Here is a 20,325-nt window from a genome sequence, read left to right as displayed (position 1 = left end):
TGTTTATATTCATAAAAAATATATTGCTGAACAAAAAATATTAAAATATACCCAAAAGGTACAAAAAAAAAATGTACAAAAAAAATTTACGAATTTAAGGTTGCCATGTTCAGGCCTGCACCTGTACCCACATCTTAGCATGGGTGCTTGGCCTTTCAGCCATACCCATGTTTCATACCTTTCAACCACTGTCACAAATATCACAATTATCTTCAAAATTATTGTGATATTAACGAGAAAAACCATAAAAAAAATGTATTTTTTGAAAAACTTGAAATTATATTTATGGTGTTTTTATCACATTTTTATCCTGCCTTTTTCCTTTTTTTTTCCATTTTCCTCATTTTTAAATCAATATCATGATGAATTCAAATTTAAACTTAAGAAGTTATTTATTATCATTTTTATCATCATAAAAAATTATTTTTATCACTTTATCTAATTTTTCTAATGTCTTTTTATTAGCTTCTCATTTTATTTTTTACCAAATTTTTAGATTTTTTATTTTCCCGATGTTTTCGCTAGATTTCATGAGAAAAATAACTGTGCCGGAATGTCCCAAAGAGAACTCTTGCTGTTAGAAACCTGAGAACGACATTTGTGACAACCAGGCAAGGACAGTGCTAATAATGATGACATCTTTTCTCAACTTGCAAAGTTGCTCATGTGCCCTCGACGTCCTTCATAAAGTCTTGCTATGGCCATGCTCATGTGTGATTGGGTATGGTGGTCTACATGGCCATAAGGTTCAGTCTGGTTCTCCAACCCTGTCAGTTTCAATCTAAAGGGCATAGCTGGGCTGGTGGCTCAGTTTCAGTTGAAGAGTGCCTGACAACAATTAAATTTTACCTTTCTTGATGAAAAGGCTAGGTTTATTCAAGGGGACTTAGACCACGTTCATGGTATGGGCTAATGGTTTGGGTGTGGCCTAGGCAGGCCCACATCACTAGGCTGGACGTGCACAGGGGACCTGCTAATTTCCGTTGGGGAATACGTAGGCCATTGCTTAAGGATTTCTAGGCACACCCAGACACTTAACAGCCTAGGCTTTTTTCTTCAACCGTTAAACCTCTTTATTCTTATTTTTTGCTTGTTTTTCTTCCACTTTTCATTTTCTATTTTGCTTTGTGAGATATTTCTTTATTTTTTTTTTCCTTTTACAAGTTGAAGTAGTTTCTTCTTTTGTTTCTATGCAGATTTTCCCTTTTTTTCCCTTCCATTACTTTTAATGTTGCATGTAATTTGCATTAGAAGTATATAAGGGTGAACAATGGGTCGAGCTACTCGAGCTCGACTCGTAAACGAGTTCGAGAACGAGTCGACCTCGAGTTCATGAGTCGACTCGTTCAAATGATCGAGTCGAGTTCGAGTTCATTGAACTTGAAGTGTTAAAGCTCGACTCGGCTTGTTAATGTCACTGACTCGTTTTTTCAATTGAAAAACCAGTTTCCCAACTCGATTTTTTCCGACTCGTTTGTCTTAGACGGGAAACTTTGCTTTTCACTTTTCAACGTTTCCTTTTGTTCTCTCTCTCTCTCTCTCTCTCGTTTTGAAACTTTTTGCGCCCAAATGCAACCCTAACTCCTGCTTTCCTCCACGTACAGCTAGGGGTGAACACGAGCCGAGTTGTGCCCGAGTTCAGTCAGCTTGAACTCGGCTCGATATAATGAAACATTGAGCTCAACTCAGCTCGAGAATAATTCAACGGCAGCAGCTCGAGCTCGAGAACAACTCAACGGTAGCAGCTCGAGCTCGACTCGATTAAGGCTCAACAAACTTGACAAATTCAAACTAATGCTATTAAGAAAACCAATTTTTCCCAAATTCTGTCCGCTTTATCTGATGATAAAAAATGACGGGTTTTGCAAGGTTGGTGTACCTACTAGGAGCAGTTTGTAGTTGAGAATGGACTAGTGAATGGGGAGCCAGAATCATCGTCTACCTGTGTCACCTATTGGCAGCTACTGGCTGCAATAATTCCAGGAACGAATGCTTTTTGGAAGCCAATCATAACTTGTTTGCAAGATGCAGTGTTGTACGTATCGTACGATACGACCCCGTATCATACGATACGTACCGTATCGTTTTAAAAAAATGGTATGATACTGTTAAGGCTTTTAGGCCTCTCTTGTGTATTCTTCTCTTGAGATTAATATATTTGGTATCTTCTCCTCAAGTTTGAGGTTTGGCTTTGTATTATCTATTGAAGTTGTTGGGATCTTCAAGAGTGTATCTCTTGAAGCATTTGCATTCTCAAGATCGGGCCTGATTTACAGATACACCCCCCATATCGTAAATAGGGGGTGTATCGTACGATACGGGGCGATACACCCCCGTATCGTATGATATGGGCTGATTTCGCAAAAGGGGGCCCGAGACCTACTTATTCGGCTTCTTTTTGAAGAAAAGCCTCCGTTCTTCATTTCTCAAGCTCGGATACTGCCGTCAGGGAGGGTGATCGTCCATTTTCACCATCACAAAGTTGATTTTCACCGTGAAATTGAAGATCAAGTGGTCGATTTGTGCGTGGGTTGTTGATTTTCATTGGGAGGAAAGGGGTTTTCTTCATTTCTTCTTCGTAAGGTATGAAATCTCATGTTTTTACCATGTATTCATAATTTTTTACCGTATAATCGTAGATTGAAAGATTTTGAGTGTTTTTCATCAAGTTTACCATAGGATTTCGTTTTTTTTTTTTTGAAGATATGGATCCCACATGGCAATGGTGCGAAAGGGTGAAGGAGAATAACCGCTTGGAACTCAAATGTAGCTTCTGTGGGAATACATTTTCATGAGGGATTAGTAGAATGAAACACCATTTGGCAAGGACCTCCAAAGATGTGTCTCCTTGTGTTGGAGGATCAAACAAACTTTTGCCTTCATATGTGCGTCAACAATATTTAGATATGCTTCATGTTTTACATCAAAAGAGGATACAGAAAGAAATTGAAGAGGCAGATGTAGGCTATAATGAGCCTTTGGAAGATGAAGAAGAGGAAGAAGCTTATGAATGTGATGATGAAGGTGATAGCATTCTAAGAACAGATTTGGAGACCTCAAGAGGTAGAGATGGTAGAGGAAAAGGGATCATGTGTGAAGGAGGTCGATTTGGCGTAACAGGAAGGAAGAGAAGAGGCACAGCAGATAGGGCCAGGCGTGGTATGCGACCACCTAGTGGTAGAGTTCCTACTGGTAGGTCTAGTGTTGGCTCTATTAAAAGCTTTTTCCCTTCATATACTAGCCCAGGTGGTCAGCCGCAGATTCGTGCTGCTATGACATCTAAAGATATGCTATATCAAGCACAAAAGATGGTAGGAAAATGGTTTTATGATGCATGTATTCCATTTAATGCAGCTAATTCTTTTCAATTCCAAGCCATGACAGATGCAATTGCTTCTATAGGCCCCAGATTCAAAATGTCATCATATCATTAGTTGAGGGGTAAAATTCTTCAAGATACAAGTGTCTGAACATTGCGATCAATTGAAATTATCTTGGAAGGAAACATGTTGCTCCATTATGTCAGATGGATGGACTGATACTAGGTCAAGAACACTTGTAAATTTTTTTGTTTATTGCCCTAAATGTACAATGTTCTTGAAATCTCTTGACTTGTCTGATGTTCCTAAGACTGCTGAGATTTTGTTCAATGTTTTTGATAATGTCGTACAAGAAGTTGGACCTGCAAACATTGTTCAGTTTATTACAGATAATGCTGCAAATTATAGAGCTGTAGGAGATTTGTTATTTCAAAAGGATGGAACATTCTTTTGGAGTCCATGTGCCACTCATTGTGTTAATCTTATGCTTCAAGATTTTAATGAGATGCATGATATGAAATCAGCCATTGACTAATGTCAAGAGGTAACCAAATTTGTCTATAATCATGCATATATGTATTGAGTTTGATGAGAAAGTTTACAAAAGGAGTTGAATTGATACGACATGCACAAACTAGATTTGCCACAAATGTATTGACTGTGCAGAGTGTAGTGAAACAAAGAACTCCTTTGAGGCAGATGTTCGCTAGTGAAGAATGGGCTGCATATCCACATGCTCATAAAAGAAATGTTTCTTTAGTTGTGGATATCATATTTAATAATGAATTTTGGGAATCATGTGTGAAACTATTGAAAGTTTGTGTTCCATTAGTGAAAGTCCTCAGGTTAGCTGACAGCGAGGATAGGCCTTCCATAGGGTACTTATATGAGGCCATGGATAAAGCAAAAGAGGCAATTCGAGACAACTTAAAAGGAAAGAAAAAGTTATATATGCCCATATGAAAGATGATAGATAAAAGGTGGACTTAACAGCTTCATCAACCTCTTCATGCACAACTTACTGTCTAAATCCTGCAATTAGATTTTCTCCTACATTTAAGAAGGACAGAGAAGTCTTAAGTGGTTTGTTGGATTGTATTAACGTGTTAGTGGCAGATTCTAGAGAGCAAGATGCCGTCAGCAATGAGTTGGATCTATATGATACTTGTTATCGGGGCATGGGACAACCTGTCGTCGTTTGAGCCAGGACAACCATGCGTCCAGGTAAATACATAGAAATGTTTAATTTACTTTTTGTTACATTTGATTCTTTTAGAATTTTCACATTGATTTGTTATAACGTTATATTTTTGTTTAGATTTGTGGTGGAATAGGTATGGGTTTGATTGTCCAAACCTAGCACGTTTTGCAATCAAAGTCCTCAGCCAGACATGCAGTGCTAGTGGATGCGAAAGGAACTAAAGTGTGTTCCAACATATTCATAGCAAAAAAAGGAATAGGCTCGAACATAAAAGGTTGAATGACCTTGTCTTTGTTTGATATAATATGAGGTTGAAACAAAGGTAATATAGCTTAATGTTTACATTTTTTGTACAATATATTTATATGAAATTATATATTAACAAGTTTTCTCTTATGTAACGTAGAGAATTATAAAAAACAACAGCAAGGAAGCACACATCTCAGTTCGATCCTATCAGCTTGGAAAACTTTGACGATCTGGAGCCATGGATTGAGGAAGAACCAACTATAATATTTGATGATGAAGATCTTGAATGCTTCAACCTTGAAGTTGAAGCAACAGAAGACTTTGTTGATGAAGGAGAGTCTGCTTAGTGTTACTGCTGGTGCTGAATATGTTGGTGAGGATCTTCCAATTCTTGACGATGAAGATGAAGAAGAAGATGAAGATGAAGATGATGAAGATTATGAATGAGGAATCATTATATGTATCGAACGACTTAAGAGTTATGAATCTATGGCTGTTGAACACTTGAATGTTTTATCACTTTATGGTTTATGCTTTGTTGATTGAAATTGAATGATATTGTTATGAATTTTGATGTCTATGAAGTATGAATGATGAACCGTGAACGCGTAAGTTTATAGCATTTAGCAATAATAAGTCTATCATTATCTAAAACATGTTTTCTATGAAGAATTTATTATTTTTAATTTTTCTGATTTTTTTAATGAATTTATGATTTTTTTTTTATTTTTTTCTGATTTATTATTATTTTTTAAAAAAAATTTACGATACGGTTACAATACATTACGATACATTACGATACGGCGTATCTTAAAGCCCGACCGATACGCCTTACGATACTCGTTTTACAACATTGTTTGTTGGTCTTTTAGAGAAATCACTGTTTTAAGTGATAAATCGTCAATTTGAGATAGAATATAGCCGGTTTGTGTGTGGGAGACCATAATGTATTGACTGATGATAATCATGGATTCATGTTATTAATCACAAACATATTTTCAGTTCTCATTTGGTAGAAAAAAAATAATATGTTGTGATGTGTTGTCTAAAACACTTTATACTTATTAAGTTATTCTTATGTTAACATATTGTGGCTTATGAATGATGAATGATGAATGTTCATTATGTGTGATGAGTTCTTTATATAGAACATATTTGTTATGACTTGTCCTATTTTTTATGAATTTTCCACTATTTTTTCTATTTTTATTTTTTATGAATTAAAATATAATTTTAGTATTTTACGATACGTTTATGCTACATTACGATACAATGTATGGGTCGGTTGACCCATGATACGATGTACCTTTTACAACATTGCTACAAGTAACTGTATCTTTTCATTCCATGCATATTCTTGGAAGAGATATGGTCCCAAGGGGGCATCTGTGCTCTTGAGCTCCCATTCATTGGTAAAAAACTTAACTGGAGCTCCAACTTGTGGTAATAAATGTAAATGACGAAACATTCACTTACACAGTGGAATGAAATTTCTCATTGTTTTAGTCTTCTCTTCTCAATACAGATGAGATATTTATGTTAACAACTCTTCAGTTTTGTTCATGCATAGTTTCCTCGCTTTTTGCCATGTGCTACCTATATACCTTTTTTTTTTTATGTCGAATTATGCTATAGAAACGTGAAGTTTTTTAATGAGATTGTGTTTAATGAGCCAGTGCAGGTCTGATATTTGAGGCATTCATTATCTTCCATTTTTTGAGTTTTTCCTGCTATGTTTCCTGGACTGTTAAACTCGACACTTGACTCCAAATATTTGGCAACTATGAAGTTTTACCATCATTTTCCGGGAATGTTCCTGCGGCACTTAAGAGGATATTTCCTTCAGCACATATGACAAGGCTTGGTGATTGGTATGAGGCATCACTAAATTTTGGTTGCTTATTTCTTCTCAGGATCTTCATTGATATTTCTTCATCTTTGTCTTGGTTCATGACATCACCAACTCTCTCTCTTTCCCTTCCTCCCCTAAACCTGCACACAGAAATATGTTTATTTATGTATGATATGTGCATCAATGTGTATGAGAGTGCATATAGTTTCTTGTCCTCTTTATTTGATCTTGCTGTTACGCTTGGAATTGTTCTCATTATTATGGCTGCATAACTTCAAATTCCACATGGATAAATCTTAGGTTCTAGTCTAACATGATTAAATAATGTAAAACATCCTGCAATGTACCTGTTCTTGTCTGGATATGTCATCTTATTTTATTCATCTGCGCATCTTTTGATTCTGAAAGAAGTGTTTTGCCTACATTTATGGTGTCAACAGCAATGCATCATTAGGCATCTTCTGATTTAGATTTAAAATTGTTGCTAATAATGCAATAAATTGGCATTATATTTCAAAGACACCACATTTTTGCTGCTTTGATTACAATCTATGCTGAAACGTCCATGTTGCAATCAATCAGTAGCTTTGCAGAAAAGATGTGATAACTGGTGTGACAAAGCAAGAGGACAACCTTAAAATAAAAAATATTGCTTGTTCGTGATCTACGAAAAGCTAATCTGAATCTTAATAATTGTCGCCTACATCTCAAGACCATTCTATGTTGTCGTTATTGTTGAGCCTTGTCTGTAGCCTTGGTTTTTTGATGACATTTGGCACTGATAAACTGGAGTTTAAAGCTTAACAATTTCCTAAATAAAAGTTTCTCACAAGTTTTGATGCCTACCATGGCAATTTTTGGTGTTGTGGAGTTGTTGAAAGACTTTGACATGACAGGAATACTGTGGATGGAGATCGACGTTGGTGTTGTAATTACCTTCTTGATCCTTCTGATCCCTTGTTTATTGAGATTGGGGGAGCTTTTATTAAGGAGCAAATCAAAGGTATGAGATGCTTTACCAAGGTTAAGGCTGGTTTTCTTTTTTATACAGTTTTTGAAGGGATAGGATGCTGGCAGTTGTAGATTTAGGGTGGCGATAAATTGAGCTCTCCCCCCAAGAAAAGATGTTTAGAGAGTTAAGTCATAGTTAATATTAGGATACTTGTTTGAGTACTGAATTGTGGAACATGACGCCTCTTTGAGGGTGAGACAATTTACTAATTCTAGGAGATGGATATGTTTCTTCTTTAATTCTCAAACTCTCTTTCCTGAGTCTCCCCTAGAAAGTAACTAGGTTTCTCATAATGCTTACTCTTGTTTGTATCTGTGGGTCATTAACTATGTCTTGTTCACTTTGGTGATTTTTAAATTGAATATAGCAAATAAGATTCTTAAAGGTTTTACAGTATATAGATAAAATACTTACACAATTTAACAATCATGCAATTAGTATATGTCATTTATATGGTTACATAGAAACTGTTGGACATGTTTAATGTGATAAATGACATAATCATTGATGTAATTTTTGAAATTTGTACATGGAATCAACTGGTTATCTGGCATTTCCCCCTACTTTAAGCGGTCGTTTTCTAGGAAATTTGAAAGAACATTTAATTGATGGAATGTCTTAGATGCTTGGAGGAATCTCCCTTTACTAGGCACCATCTCATGATATTGTTCTAGGACTCTAGTGGGAACTAGTTGGCATAATTTTGCCCAAACAAGAAAGAACCATGTTTGGCATGAAAGTACAAAAATGTAGTTATCAAGGAGAAGGAGGTACACTCATTATCTGGTAAGAATGATGGTCCAAAATACAAAGGACAGTTAGGTATAAAGACCAAATACAAATTTCAGAGATGAGAAAAATATTAGAATTATACAAAATCTAGGACATTTAGCTCAAACAAAACTGGTTTATGTCTGACTATGTTCTTCCTCCATGATGGTTGGGGTAATTTTGCTTATCTCTTGCTGAAATTTACGGTTTCTTTTTCCACTTATGTATGTTGCATCAGTTGTTTTAACAGTAGCATAAATATTCCCAAAGGTCTTCAAGATGTTGTATCATTTCTTGGTTGAGATATTGGGGCAAAGCTAGTATTCTAGTCATACTCTGAGAAAGTTTTAAGTTTAGAAGTGTCAGAACAGTCAGTTTTTATTTTTATTTTTATTTTTACTTGAAGGGCTATGTCACAGCTGGTGTACATGTAGATGCTGTGTGGATATATATGCATGAGTGTGTGCATGTGTGTGTGAGAAATGAGTAAAACCAGTCCCATTTTCAGACTGCTTTTTCAGGTCTCTGCCCTTCCCTATGATTCACCAAACTTATGGTGGGAATGATGGCTGTGAAGAGGGAAAAAAAAGAAAGAGAGAAAGCATAGGTGAAGTGAGAAAAGAGTGGTGAAGAAAGTAGCTCCATTTTGAGACTGGTTGAACTCAATCTTCGGATAATATATAAATATAAATATAAATAAATAAATAAATGTCTGAATTATGGGAAGACACTAAGGAGATTTTAATGTCTGAAAATGAGACCATAGGAGACCATAGGAGAACAACTTTAGCCATTTGAGCCTGGCTCTGCAACCATATCAGAGTTTGAGTTCATGCACTGGAATATCCTGCTGCAGACAAAAAAACAAGAGGGAAGATGAAGGACGTCAAGGGCTGCAGCTCCAATTGAGGGATATATAAGCTCTAATTTCTATTAATACTCTTCAATGGTACATTGGACCAACATGCCCATACAGAACTATATATTTTGCAAGTATAACAAGCACGCTTAAGAGAGGTCGAAAATCAGATCTGGACAGGATTATCCAGATCCACAAAACTGGGACGTCTTAACACTCGCTACCTTTTGGAGGGCCCAGTCCATTTGTGGGAGCCTTATTTAACCCTAACTGGGAGAACTCATACTTCATTCCTCCCTCGCATGGAAAGTACGTTCTTATACATGTCTAATCATGGTAATTTGCCAAAACTTCTACAAGGGTTGCTGAGCAATATTGGTAAATAAGCAACTTGATTTTTTTGCTGGACGTTTCTGCGATCTCCATCTTGGTATCTTGTAATGGATTTATGATTAAGGTGCAATTTGTGCATGAATTACTCTGCATGCCAAAACAGCATGCACATTTTTATTTAAATTTCTAAGTTGAATTGTGCTAAACCAAATTGTGTTCCTTTTTTAATTTCACTTGTCTATGTTTTTGCTTCTAGTGTACAAATTGTAACCTTTTAAATTTTTTATTATTTCTAAGAATCTACTCATTACTCACCAAGCACACACGTGCTTATTTATGTCCCTTCACCTTTCATGTTTCTGGCGTTTCATTTTTGCATCTGCAATTCTGCACATAAAAACACAAAATGTTTTTTCCTTGTTGCATAGGTGAATGCTGACTTTCTTTTTCACTTTTTAGATTTTAAAGACGTCTTTCTCTTATTAATTCTATATGATTTGTTATCACTAACATTACTTCTGTCTTCCCTATTTTTAGGATGGACAAGTTTTAATTTTCCATTGAATATCTAATTCGAGTTTATATGTTTCGCAGAATATGGAGCCACATCTCATATTTACAACTGGTAATTATTTGTTTATATTTTCTATTTGCATTGGTCATTTGGTGAAGCCATAAATTCATGTCTACATGCTGTAGTATATGCACGTGCAGTCCATTTTTTTTACATCAAATACACTTACTCTCTAGAGAATTAGAAAGTAGACACTCGATCTTAGTTAGCTAGTGGGGCCATTGTCTGGCTGATTTCATGTCACCCCTAGTTTACAATTTACATGCTTCGTCTTTGGATACTGTAAGCTTAATGGGGTTACTGGCCTTCAAGCTTGTTTGGGAACAATCAAGGCCATTGAAACATTGGTACAGCTGGTTGTCACAGGTGCAGGTATGGGTGCAGGCCTGGACATGCGGCCTTAATTTTTTGTATTTTTGGGGCATGTTTTAGTTTTTTTTTTTGTACCTTTTGGGTATATTTTAGTATTTTTTGTTCAGTAATATATCTTTTTATGGATATAAACAATGAATTTAAGTGTTTATATAACTAAAATCTTATGCTATATATACACACACACACACACACACGACCATATATATACATGACCATACTCTTGCACCCAACTTTTTAAAAATTGCTCCACGTCCATACACGTACCATCACCTGCACTGGCACCCATATCCATACCCAGTTACCCATGTGACATAAGTCAAGGTTATTATGATGGTAAGTGCTGCATTTCTGATCTTTTTTTTTTTGTCTCTTGTTGATTTTTTCAATAATTTTACTGACAAAGTTGTCCTCACTTACCAACCAATAACAATTCTTTCTAAATTCTACCATTTTGATTCCGTGCATTGGGAAATTCCTGCTTCCCGTTCTGCTAGTGCCACCTTCAGCCAAATAGTTCTTATCACGGTCATAATACATATCATGATAAAAATGCCAAGAACAAGGGAAATGAATTATGATATATGGAAACATCGCAAAAATATCACGTTATCTTTCAAAAAGTTAATTTTACATATTTTGAGGCTAAGCTTGTACTTAGATTTCTTTAATTTTTCAATAACTATTTGGACTTCTATCCATGTTTTTGTAGCCAAATTAGTAAAAAACTGAGTTTCATAGTTTTCCTTATATATGTATACGTATTTTTCTTTTGACTTCCTAAGGAGCAACCTTTCTGATTAATTCTTAAGAAACCTCACTGATAAAAACCCGGGAACTGTATTTATGGCAATGGTTCATCTTTGCGCTTGTGATCACCAGAAAAGTGTACAACTGTATTTATGACAATGGTTCTTTATCAATGGTTTCCTTGCAGTGACACCTTCAATGAAAACACCCCACCTACTGATAATCCAGAATACATTTCCTCACTCGGTGCTGCTGTTTACAAGGCAATGCATAATGGCGATTCTGATGCAGTTTGGCTTATGCAGGTACCCATGTTTAGATTCTTTTCCTTGTTTGACTTTTAATTATAGCTTGAAGTTCAGTAGGTTATGAATGTCTACCTAGCCCTTATGGAATAATTAGAGATCTCTTTTCTGTTAAAATATATTATGTATGTATTTTTATCTTATCTATAGTAATTGTTGAGAGTTGTTCCTATGTTGTGTGGAGGTTTTTAGTAATTTAGTAGAAGTTTTAGGGTGTTATCTTAATACTTTTATTTCTTTTGTGTACTGATTATGTAATTCCTATTAGCCGACTCTAATTCTCATTAATATGGAGACATCAGGTTGTCAATCAGGAACTTGTTCACTGCTGGACGTCATGCAACAGTGAGCATGCTTTCCTTGACCAACTTGATCTTGTTCGTTGGTTGCAATCTGTGGTTTGTGTGAAGTTCCCAAGTCATGGAAAGATATGATGTTGTCCTGTGGATGAAGATCTTTAAATCGCTAAAAAAAAAAACCCTGATGTCTTCCACTGCTGATCAGGTATTACTAGATGTTGTAACAAGCTGAGCATGATTGACACCTATGCTCCAGCTTAAGAGGAAATGTTGGGAGCTATTTCTACGTTGTGTGGAGGTTTTTAGTAATTTAGAAGTTTTAGGACGTTCTTTTATTATTTTTATTTCTCTCATGGACTTCTTATGTAATGCCTCTTAGTGGACCCCAATCCTCATTAATATGCGATTGGAACTAATGAAATTATGATCTTTTTCTCCCTCTCAACTTGCACAATAATAATAAGTGTTCAATGCATATATGACTGGATATATATATATATATATATATATATATATATATATATATATATATATATATATATATATATATATAAGATAGTACATATACTTGTGTACAGGTTTTACTGTATTTTCCTTAGTACATATACTTGTGTACAGGTTTTACTGTATTTTCCTATTGTATTTTATAACACTTAATTTTTTTTTTTTTTGGCTCAGTGACACCCTGCTCCAATTTGAGCAGGCTCAGGCTGGCCATTGGCTAGCTCCAACAACTCTTTGTTCTATATGGAGGAGGGATCATTCCTTGTAAATCAAATGCTTTTCTAAGCATTTTAGCAATTCACTTTCATTTCTTATTGGTCTATTTTGTGCCTGTATACATCTTTTGAGTATTCTTGATGATTGTTCTCTAGGGCCATTATGTTTTACCCATTTGGGCTTGTTATTCTGCTTTTTTATGGGCACTTTTTACAATTTGTCACCAATTTTTTTTAAGTTCTGTCAGCCTAATCTTCTTGTCCTTTAGATTTTAGTCTTTAATAATGAAGTGGAAAAAGAGGTGCAATTGCTTCCAGTAATAGTTGGCATTTTTATTGCATGCACCAATTCCTTTGAAGCTGAAGCTTTGATGTTGTTCAACCAGGGTTGGCTTTTCTCAGCACAATCATCTTTCTGGAAGCCACCACAAATGAAGGTGTGTAACTATCCTCGTAGAAGAAAAAAATCTCTTATTACTTTGATGTTAGATGCATGCAATTCTCTTGTTTCAGATGATTTTCCTGTTGTTGTGATTTTTCTTATTGGTTTGCCTGGTTGTGTTAAGATACATCCTATTCACAGATGCTCATGGTTATTGCATTCGAGTTTCTTGTGTACACTGTACATTTACCATATGAAAGATCTCACTGATCCTATACATTTTTGTTCTGAAATTGTATCTTAAAATAAATCTATGTTACAATTTTTTTTTAACTTTTTTGGGATATTTCTTTAGAACGAAAAATAATAAATTACTTTCTCTAACACATGCATACATGATCAAGGTTTAATAGACCGGAGGTGGTTTGATAATCCTGAAGTGTGGTTGTTATCCAATAGCTCAGGGGAAAATAGGAGAGGGCAACTATCTAGCCTAACCCAACTCAAACACAATTATGCACACACTCTCCTTGTTTTCTTATTCTGGTGTTTTTTCATCATTACGAATTCAATGAACATCTTTTATGACTTAAATTTTAATGATCAGCATACTTGGTTTTCTTTCTGACAGTTGGTCTTTTGTAGGCATTACTTCATTCTGTTCCGTTTGGAAAGATGGTTGTTCTTGATTTATTTGCTGATGTCAAGCCAATATGGCTCCGCGCTTCTCAATTTTATGGCACACCTTACATATGGTAAGTTTCCATTCATTGTTTTTTCATATTATATCTCTTCCGTTTATGTTGGACTTTTCTCCAAAAGCTTTCCTCCTTTTTTGGTTACCAAACGGATCCTTTCTTGGATGTTCTTCTATTCTTGTTTTGCAAAATTTTGGCAATTCAAGTACTTAAAAAAAAAAAAAGAATAGTATAGCAAGTTGTGCAATTATGAGTTATTTACTAAATTTCTTATAAAATTATTGACGGACATGCAAAATGGTTTTAGAATATTAAAAGAAACAATTAAAATGGAAATATATACTTAAATTACAGAGGGAAGTTTTCCTCCAAAGGCTAAAATTTTGTGATATGATCTTGATATCCTTTTTGGCAATATTTTGAAAATATCATCGTATTTTTCTAAGAAAAAAATTGTTATTTTGTTTTTTGGTGATAATAATGTGATATTTTAAGAATATGTGACAGTTTAATTTCGTCCTCAATTTTGTAAGCGAATGAAAGGCCTTATTTGTAGCAATTCAGTGTAGCAGTCATCTCCTTAAGGGTAATAAACCTTCTCTTGGCACCATTGTCACTTCATAGCCAGTGGATGCCCTTCTTGCATCAAGACACGTTGTTCTCCAGTGGACTGGCAATTTATGAAAATTCCATTAATTTTTCCCTTTTGTTGAACAAAATCTCAGGTGCATGTTGCACAACTTTGGTGGAAATCTTGAAATGTATGGCTCGTTAGATGCAATTGCATCAGGTCCAGTAGATGCTCGTCTCAGTCAGAATTCTACCATGGTATGCCATGGAATATTTTTTTTCCTGAGGGCGATTTTCTTGATATATTGAATTATCAAAATACGTTTTGTGTTTTGGTGTTTCTCTTGTACTGTTGGTATAGATTTTTTTTTATAGTGCTGAAATTTTTATTGAAGACATCGATTTCTTGATGGACTGGACAGAGTGTGTTCTGGAATATATTAATTTTAATTATACTTATTTTGTTTATTAGAATGATAATAGATGTCTATGCTTCCTTTTGAGAAAATATTAGATATGCAAGGATTTAATATAGGTGTTTTTGCTTTTAGAAATTAAAATCAGAGGTTTAGTTGTTGGTATCTAGGAAATTAGATGATTTTTCATCGTCTGTCACATTGCAAAATAGTGATCTATTAGTGAACTTGAACTGTAAGCTCGCTTTATTCATTATATATAACATTTAATATTCAATTATTGAACTTTATTAAGTTTTCTCTTTCAAACTTTCGTTGATGTTTAATTTCACAAAATGTTTAATGTTTCAGCACTAATTGGCATTTGTCGGACTGCTTAATGCAGCTAGTCTCACCTAGGCTTTAGGCTTAACTCACTGTCATGCTGCATAGCACTTTTAACAACATAGATTTTTATGCATAGGGTGCCATGTTTAAAGTTATTTGCGAAAAAGGTGAACAATCCCCGGTATTTTATCCATGGAAAAGCATTTTTTATACATTCTCAAATCTACGTTAATTTGCATATATATATATATATAGGTTGAGCTCTAATCATGTGGTAATCTGGAGTCTGCATGCCTTTTTATAGTACCTGTTGTTTTTTAATGCTTCTGAATTCTGTTTCTAATTCGCAGGAATTAATTGGAAGTGTGTTTTGAATTGTCTGAAAATGCATGTTCTGTCTTACAAAATCTATTAACTCTGTCATATAATTACGAGGAACATGTAACTGATCCATAGCTGTCTTTCTTGCATCAACAGTTCTGTGGACACCTGATCTTCCTTCATCCTTGTTTCTTCTTTTAATCTTGACATTAAACATGTTGGCAGGTTGGTGTTGGTTTGTGCATGGAAGGAATTGAGCAAAACCCTGTTGTATATGAATTAATGGCAGAAATGGCATTTCGAAGTAAGAAAGTCCAAGTACAGGTAATATAAAATTCTACTCTGCTATCTTTACCCATTATCACATGGATGAGCTACTTGTTAGTTGAACTTGATAAAATTATAATTTCCTGCTGATAAAACAATTGGACGTGGGTCAAGTCTGTCCAGATCCAAATATAACTAATATCGCATGCATGTGCAGTTTTAAGCATGCCTTGAATCATGTTGTAATTGCCTTTCTATCTTAGGGACTGTTTTCTCCTAAAAATTTCTATAGTATTATAATGGAATTCAGGTAGAGTGCTGTTTGTTGCTGCCCCACCCCCCTCCTCCTCCCCCGCCCACAATAATAAATGTGGATTGGATCAGACCCAGTTCTAAATCCAAATATATACGTCTCTTCTCCGCTCATGAAGTACATGATCTGTTCATCCGTTCTAACAAACTCAGGCTCTATTTTCTTTTCTTCAATGTTTTGCATCAGGCAGTTGGTCAATCTCAATCTGTTTGTTGAACCATACACAACATTTTTGTGATACTTTGGTGATCACACAATAAGAAAGAGCAGAAATCCCTTATCCCACTTCTGTCAAATAATGTCGTGAAAGAAATATATTGTATTTCAGTTAGTGTATCTCTTTCATGTACACACTAGCTTACTATATGCATCCTGCATGTGTATTGTAGCAGGGCTGTTATATTGTGTTTTGCCTTGTATGTTTTAGACCATATAACATAAGTGATCTGAATAATAAGATTAGGCATGCCCAAATCTGTGTGGGTGCCATCATACAGTTGAAGAAGTCCCTTCTTGCTTCTTGTCATATCTTTCTGTTATGAAAAACAAATTTGGACATAAAAAATCTGACACTAGCATGCAACATCCGTTACATGAATTGCTGCAGTAGGAATCAACAAACCATTGTCACAGATATCTCGAGATCTTTGAAAATCTCCTAATATTTACGAGAAAATCAAATAAAACGAAAAAAGGAAAAAAGTCGCACGATTTCGAAGATCTCACCAAAAATGAAGTCCTTGCAAGCTTATCACTAATTTATCATGAATTTGTTGCAATATTTTACTGATTTTAAACATTTTTTAAAGGTTTTTTATTATTTTTAATTTTTTTTAATAATTGTCGAGATTTTCTCGATATTTACTTGCTTGAGAAGAGCAACTTCGCTGAAAAATACCCCAGGAAAGCCTCACCGATATTTTCCTAAAAACGACATTTGTGACAATGCAACAAACCATTTCCCATGATCATTCTATTGCAAGTTCAACTCAGCAAGGGCAGAAGTAACAAATCTTTAACCTCCTTCATATCCTTATATTGCTAATTTCCTTCTTCGACTATATATATGGAACTTTCCCTTTGTTTTGAGGATTAAACCAAAAAATGTATTTTAATATGCCCCCTTGTGTTGCAGAAAGAATAGCTAGTAACAGTGTTGTACATGTCCTATGATATGGAGCCGTGTCCTACGATACATATTGTCTTTTTTTGGATTTGCAATATGATACACCACTGGTATCTTAATGAATGGTGTATTGCACTTGTATCATATGAACTGTAGAATGCACATACCATATCATCTGATAAAGAACGATATGCTCCATATAGCATGATATAGTGTAAACTCACAAAAAAATGAGGGCTGAGCACCCTTCTTTCAATTTGGGTTTTAAACCCCCAATGTCCACCCCACCCCACCCCCAACCACCACCATAACACAACCCCCACCCCCTCAAAAAAAAAAAAAACCCTCATTTCTAAACACTTCTAAATTCTAATAGTTAAATGAGGAAGAGCTTTTGCTAGTGTTGAGGAGAAATGGTTGATTTGGAAAGAAATCACTGATTTAAGAAATGAAAATGATGAAAACTATAACTATATTTTCATTTGTTATTTGCATTAAAATCGAAGTAATGAACAATTTCACCTTATGATGTGATGTAACTTGTTTCTTGATGTGTTATGGCTTATGAGTTATGAGATTAGATTATGTTATGTCATTGTTATGTGTCTTGATGTATGAGATCATGTTATGTCATCATATGGATGAATGTCCATAGCTTCGTAGATACACAAGCCTATCTTTATGTATGATATGATTTTTTATAAAGAACATATTTTTTTCTTGATTTTTCCTGATTGTTTTATATTTTATCTGATTTTTTTGAATTAAACAAATAAACTTACGATACGATGTGATACTTTATGTTATAGCATATCTATTGACCTGACCATTATCGGCTACAATATGCTTTTTCCAACATTGGGTACGAACATTCAATGTTCCTAGCGATTTGGTGGAGTACAGAATGTTGGAATTGTGCTTTATTCCCCTCCTCTTTCCTGGCCTGGCCCCTGGCCCCTTTTTGACAATTACCATAGCCACCCAGTTCTCTGTCATAAGAATCAAATGTAACAAGAACGTCTTGAGGATCTGCTTGAGGGAGAGTGCTTTCACAAAAGCACTTGAGTGTCATTTCATATTGCAACAACTTGGTCCTCAACTCTTCATAAGTGGGAAGAACATGAAGACTTAACGAGGAAGTGACAATCAATCGTGCTCTGTTCCTAACCTGCTTAAAATGTATTGCACTAAATCACTGTTGCTAACCGTGCAATGTGCATCCAACAACTGCAAGTTGGTGTGTGATCATCTTCATCTTGTCCAAATATTCCATGATGAACATGGAATCTTTGCAAAGCTGCTGAACTTGGGGAACATGATCATCTATGTCACATAGGTGCAGGTGCGAGAATTTTCTTAAAAAACTTGGGTGTGGTTGCAGCAAGTGTGTGTGTGTGTGTGTGTGTGTGTATATATATATATATATATATATATATATATATATATATATATATATATATATATATATATATATATATATATATATATATATATATATAGTTGATAGTGACCTTGACAACAAATTTATTTACATTAAAGGCAAAAGTACAAACAAATAAAGTTGTTAAACACACACACACACATCTAAGTCACATGGGTACTTCAGTAAGGTCCATGTGTATGTATGTGTGTTTAACAACTTTATTTGTTTGTACTTTTGCCTTCAATGTAAATAAATTTGTTGTCAAGGTCACTATGAACTAACTGAAATTTTATATAAAATAAAATAAAAGTTTTTGACAGCCTGGTTGTCCCTTTTAAAGGACAACATGTTGTAGTCCTTACCCTGGTCATCCTTTCTAAAAGGACAACAGGAGGTGGGTGGAATTTGAGGAGGCAGAGAGAGAAAGAGAGAGATACGTGAGAGTTTTTACCACTGGATGGCATCGCTGATGGATGGTCGGTGCCAGCAGATGGTTTGCTCCACTGAATGATGCCCTCCCTATATGGTAAAGTGTAAGCCCTTGGAGAGAGAACTACTCAAGCCTTGAGTCAGACATCATCTGCTTGATGAGCAGGAAAGGAAACTGTTCATTATAGGCAGATCGAACGAATCGGTTCACTTGGAAACCTATTTATATTGGACAATATTGTGTTTCATGGTGAAATCATATGGTTCCTGACTTAGATGAGTCTGATCAGACTTGGGGAACCCACCAAGACGGGCGATTAGAGGCTGATTCTCTCCAATCCTGGTGTTCTCTCACCTGAGTCCTGACTCATGGCCAGCTATAATGACGATCCGAGCCAACTCAGGCTATTCTCTAGTTGGCTTGGCCAGTTTGCCAACTATTCACAATGATGGTGTCGATTCCCTCGTTGCTTTTGTTGTCTCATTTTTTCCCTTTTTTTATGTTTTTATTTGGGAACTTGAATTAACCCACTAACAATCTGGGGCAGAAAGGGACAAATGAATCAAGCCCACATGAACACTGACTTATCCATTTCAAGAGATCTTATTTTTTCCATAACTGATTGGAATTGAGGCAGACAATAAGAAATACCAAAATATAAGGAAATCATTTATGGATATAGTGCCGAAATGTGAAGTAAATGTGTCCAACAGAACTCCAACAAAATCTGGGGAATAAGGAATAGTTCAGACAGACAAAGGAACAAACAATGGAGTATGGAGATTTTTTTTTTGTTTGCAAGAGAAAAAATAAGGAGATGTACGAGAAAAATCACAGCTGTGACTGCCGCAGTATGCAGGAAAAAGAAAGAGAAAAAAGTGGCTGCAGCAACATGTAGGTTTAGAAATAAACTTACAGAACAAACTGAAATAGATATGAGATAGAAAGAAAGGAAGAACATGATCAGACAGAAAAAGAGGTATCTTATATTGCAGAGATAAATATATCAACATGGTAGGAAGAAAGTAACAGCAGCAATGGAAACAAGATATCAAGATGTCGGGGCAGAATCAGATACATGAACAGAACAAAGAAAAATAGATGGAAAGAGGAGGGAGTAGCATAGAAAAATGAGAAGAAAAGAAAGAAACCGAACGTTCTAACTGGCAGCAGATGGAGGTCTCCAATGTCACACCATTGAAAGCAGTCTTTCCATGGTTTGTGGCTTTTATGCCATGACAGATTTTGATTCTCAGAATTGTTTAACGTGAGAAGGGAGCATAATATGAGAGAGGTTTTCTTTCAACAAAGTATTGGCAGCAATGCTTGATCTAGGTGTGCAGTAAACTTATCAATGAGAGGACTTATCTTAGATGGACTAAAAAAATACATGATATAAGAGTCCTGCCACTATACACTGTGAGAATCTTCACTAA

General features: G+C 35.2%; 1 protein-coding gene and 1 long non-coding RNA gene across 3 annotated transcripts in view; both read left to right on the top strand.

Annotated features, from left to right (window-relative positions):
• LOC116266793 (alpha-N-acetylglucosaminidase) overlaps positions 1 to 20,325 on the top strand; it is a 53,821-nt gene that overhangs the window by 16,262 nt on the left and 17,234 nt on the right. For both annotated transcript variants that reach the window (XM_031648155.2, XM_031648154.2), the window contains exons 7-14: positions 6,560 to 6,641; positions 7,519 to 7,625; positions 10,192 to 10,222; positions 11,481 to 11,598; positions 13,003 to 13,053; positions 13,644 to 13,753; positions 14,422 to 14,524; positions 15,556 to 15,654. In XM_031648155.2, the coding sequence (XP_031504015.1) occupies positions 6,560 to 6,641; positions 7,519 to 7,625; positions 10,192 to 10,222; positions 11,481 to 11,598; positions 13,003 to 13,053; positions 13,644 to 13,753; positions 14,422 to 14,524; positions 15,556 to 15,654 (701 nt within the window). The remainder of the gene's footprint in view (positions 1 to 6,559; positions 6,642 to 7,518; positions 7,626 to 10,191; positions 10,223 to 11,480; positions 11,599 to 13,002; positions 13,054 to 13,643; positions 13,754 to 14,421; positions 14,525 to 15,555; positions 15,655 to 20,325) is intronic.
• Positions 1,277 to 5,052, top strand: LOC126410676 (uncharacterized). Its single transcript, XR_007575141.1, has 3 exons — positions 1,277 to 4,544; positions 4,639 to 4,843; positions 4,928 to 5,052. It is a non-coding gene; the product is annotated as an uncharacterized LOC126410676 (long non-coding RNA).

The sequence above is a fragment of the Nymphaea colorata genome, chromosome 13 (genome assembly GCF_008831285.2).
Source record: "Nymphaea colorata isolate Beijing-Zhang1983 chromosome 13, ASM883128v2, whole genome shotgun sequence".
Lineage (NCBI taxonomy): Eukaryota > Viridiplantae > Streptophyta > Magnoliopsida > Nymphaeales > Nymphaeaceae > Nymphaea > Nymphaea colorata.
This window is presented reverse-complemented; position numbering and strand designations above follow the sequence as displayed.